The 4180-nt window shown below is 34.0% G+C and overlaps 1 protein-coding gene across 1 annotated transcript in view; it reads right to left on the reverse strand.

Moving 5' to 3' along the window:
* LOC112024353 (calcium-transporting ATPase 9, plasma membrane-type) overlaps positions 1 to 3552 on the reverse strand; it is a 33980-nt gene extending 30428 nt beyond the window's left edge. Inside the window, exon 1 of the mRNA XM_065767489.1 lies at positions 2742 to 3552. Within this exon, the coding sequence (XP_065623561.1) occupies positions 2742 to 2966 (225 nt within the window). The 5' untranslated portion in view covers positions 2967 to 3552. The remainder of the gene's footprint in view (positions 1 to 2741) is intronic.
* Between the last annotated feature and the right edge of the window lie 628 nt (positions 3553 to 4180).

Here is a 4180-nt window from a genome sequence, read left to right on the forward strand (position 1 = left end):
CTAATCTTAATCAGCCACATGTATTCTTCTCAGCTATTTATATCCTATCCAAAATTATACTCTATATTACTTAATTTACATGCCCTTATTTAATAATCCGACTAGTGTTGTTTTGAGCCTTCCTCTACCTCTTTCACTCATTCCCTAGACTTGAATCATATCACTCTCTCACCAATGCTCCAACCCTATGTTTAACCAAATTTTTTCATTTTGTATCTTATTTGTCCTTATATTTCCACTTGTCTATCATTAAAAAAGGGCTTAGAAAATCACCAATGAAAGTTTTCATCAACCTCAAAAAATCACTTATGACCTTCATATGAAAACCGCTATGATACTTGTCATTTAGAGGTACTAACTCCCACTTGAAGAACATATATAAAAATAACACATGTGGCTCTGTGAATGTTAAGAGAAAATCAAAAAAAATGTGGCTCTGTCAATACAAGTAATCATTTTTACAACTCCATAAAGGCAATCCTTAGCAACTCCTCAAGGTACGCTAGTGCTACATGAATATTTTTGCCAATGAACCCAAATACAGGCAGATTTAATAAGCCTCAAAAAAAACTCTTTTGTGTCAAAAGCTAGCAAGCTCAAGAAAAATCCTAGCAAACCCTAAGATGTGTCAAAGCTTGGAAGGAAGCCCAACATACAAATGAAGGTCAATGAATTAGTAATGATCCAGCTTTTATAAATGCTTTTCTGCATCAAACATCTATTATTTAGGGTCCATATCATAAAGATGCTTTTTAACCATCAGGACTACATCTAATCCAAATTTAAGTAGAGAAAACTGCATTCATAGAATCCCAAATGAACCAGTTTAGATGATTAAATTAATCAAGTGTGAACCAACCAAAATCCCAGCAGTCATCGCTCCCAAAAAATTGATTACATCTGCAACACAATGCAAGCCATGCTACAAGCACATGATACTGAATCTACATTACAGTCCCTCCTGGAATTGTTGAGGCTGCTGCCAAGAGCCTTGTAGCTCAATCGGCACCTCATGGTGTATCTAATGGAGAAATCCAGGGTTCAAATCTCCCCACCCCCAACTATTGATGTATCAAAAAAAAAAAAAAAAAAAAAAAAATTGTAGAGGCAGCCGGGCTTCTCCTTTGCTTGAGCCCTCTAGCAATGTACAGAAATAATTTGAGTGCCTATTGCAAAGTCTAGCACATTATTCAGAAGCCCTTAATGGGAAAGGAACAAAAGGATTAACTTGACATGTTTAAATTTTTTAAAAACAATAGGAAACATTTAAATTTCAAGGACTAAAATAGAAAGAAGATGAATATCATATGTGAAGTAAATACATTTTTTTTTTTTTTTTTGATAAGTAATGAGAAAATTTATTAGAAGAAAATAAACCCAAGTACACTGGGGGTGTACTTAGGAAGCAATACAATCAAGACCTCAATCTACAATGTTCCAACACATCTAAGAAAGTGAACAAAATTACATAGCATAACCGTATAATTTATCTCCTTTTTGACTCGTGTCCAGCACACATGTACCTTATCTTCTAACTTTTAGAAAACTCCATATTTTGATGATTCTCTAGGTCATGCTTAACCTTGAACATAAAACAGTTGAACATTTATCTACCTTTCTCAATAACTAGATAGTACCATTTTCTACAACTACCAAGTGCTAAGTTAATAGCAGGAGTAGACACTGCAGTTGTTAAAGCCAGCAGCATTCTAGATTGGAACCTATTGGCCTATTTTGTATCTGTAAAATTAAGCCAAATTTTTTAGCCACAAATACAAATCGCAAATTCAGAGACCTTGCACATTAAATTTGAAGAAAACCAAATTCATCTTAAAGTGATTAATATAAAAATGCATGCATACTTGCATACTAACATAAAATATTACATGCATACATATCAACAATTTAAAGATGAAATGTATGTGACATCGTATAATCCTTAATCTCATTGCTTGCATATCTCTCACCAAGTACTTGTTTGATTTATTAAATGCAAGTGGTCATTTTTATTATTCATAAGTTACATACACGCCAGTGGATTTCGAACTCACAACCTTATTCTCCGTCATTTCTCATTGAAAAAATATGGATATGACCTTACATACTGCTTTTTAATGCCTTAATTTTTCTAAGTACAAACATACTCATGCCCGACTTTCATCAAAAAAATCTAATCCAAATGCACAAATTTCATTTGATTTGAAGCCCATGCAATCTACCAACTCAATTTCCACATTTACTTTTTTTGATAGATACAGTAGGTATTTGAACCTATAACTTCACTCCCTGATAATTCCTCTTTATCATCAAGTCAAAACAAGCGTAGACAGAAGTCAAGCCCACAGGTAACCTATGATTTCTCTTTAATCATCAAGTTAAGATCCGCGAATCCACAATTAACTTATGGAATCACTCAATAATAACATCTCTTTATCACCAGGCCAAGATACGCGTAGACAGGATTCAAACCCCTACTTATTAACCTATGGTGTCCATGGAGATTGCTCTTTTATTATCAGGTCAATAAACACATGCAAACGGAATCCAAAATCCACGATGATTGTTCTTTATCATCAGGTCAAAAGACAGTGGGAACGCGGTTTTAATCACGTGCATTAATAAATCCCTAAAAGTCTTACACTAAAAGAATGTTACATTGCTAAATGCATATATAGATAGATAAATAAATAAATAAATATAAAAACGATAAAAAGGCAACAATGGCATTGTAATGTAATTACCCTCCATCGCTTGAGAGTCTCGAGAGAGGCATTCTTGGTTTGCGGAATGTCAAAGGGATCGCCTGACGATTCATAGTCCCCAAGCTTGGCGGAGCCAGGGCCGCTGCCGGCCTCCTCATCATGATAGTGATGGTGGGGGTTGCGGTGGTCGTTGGCAGAATGATTGTTGGCATTTCCCGATGGTGGTTGATGTTGAATCATGCCATTTGAATCACTTGAGGCCATAATGGTAAATAAAAAGTGTTCTTATTTCCTGTCGCAAGAGAGATGGCACACTGCTACGGAAATTTCCTCGTAGCAGCGAGATCCCCGAGAAAAAAAAAAAAGAAAAAAAGAGAAAAGAGAAATTAATAGGTCTTTGGAAACGGGCCCCAACTGCCCCAACCGAAGACACAGGTATTCTGTTGATAGATTTGAATGTTGTGGAAGCTGAGGGATCCAAAATAAGAACGGAAAACGGAAACAATAACGACGAAGAAAAATACAAAGCTGTTATTTTGGCGAAATGAAAGCGTTGCTGCGCATTTGGTTACCATTAGATAGTTGATAAAATTAGACCCACAAAAAAAAAAAAAAAAAAAAAAAAAAAAGGAAAGAAAGAGTGTTTACTGAGTAACTAATCAGCCGAAAACGACGGAGAGAAAATTGATTCTGTGGACATTAGAGATGGAGAGAACGATTTGCCAAAAAAGCCAAACAGCACGATCATGGTGATTATTTGTAGAGAGAGGGAGAGGATGAGAGGACAAGAAGCGATATGGGAAATTGAGAGGAAGTTTCCTCTCAACAATATAGTCTTCTCTGCGAAATTTCTGCGAAATTTCCTCCCGCCACATTGCATCTTTTATAGGGACCACATATATTCTTTTCTTTTCATTTTCATTTTTAGTAAGTTGCTATAAACTTTATTTTATTAAAATTTTTATTCTTATTTGCTTTATTTTAGAAAAGTATATTGTATTACTTCAATAGAAGAATTAACCACCGCACACTTTTGATATGATGATCACTTTATAAGTATAAATTCTTGTGGAGTGTGAGGTATAGGTGACAAATGTCTAAGTTCAAATTTCTAAGAATGAATTTTACACGCATATACATTTAAATTATTTTAAAGTAGAATTTCTATATCAAGAGTACTATCTAATATTTTGTTTTTTTATTTTTTTTTATATTTTCCACAAGACATAAAATGTTCACATTCTTCTCTCATATCGTAACTATCGAATTATATAATTGTAATGTTAAATTATGCACAAGTGTTATTACTCAGGTTAATTTCTCCTTATCAATTGAAATCATGTATTCAAGACATGTTGTCAATTAAATTATAAAATTGTGTTTCGAGACGCGATTTCACTTTTTTTTCATAAATAACATAAATAGTGTCCTGGACACATGATTTTCAATGTTGTATTAACGTACGAATGTGTGTAATA

Source organism: Quercus suber, unplaced genomic scaffold (assembly GCF_002906115.3).
Source record: "Quercus suber isolate HL8 unplaced genomic scaffold, Cork oak 2.0 scaffold_25, whole genome shotgun sequence".
Taxonomy (NCBI): Eukaryota; Viridiplantae; Streptophyta; class Magnoliopsida; order Fagales; family Fagaceae; genus Quercus; species Quercus suber.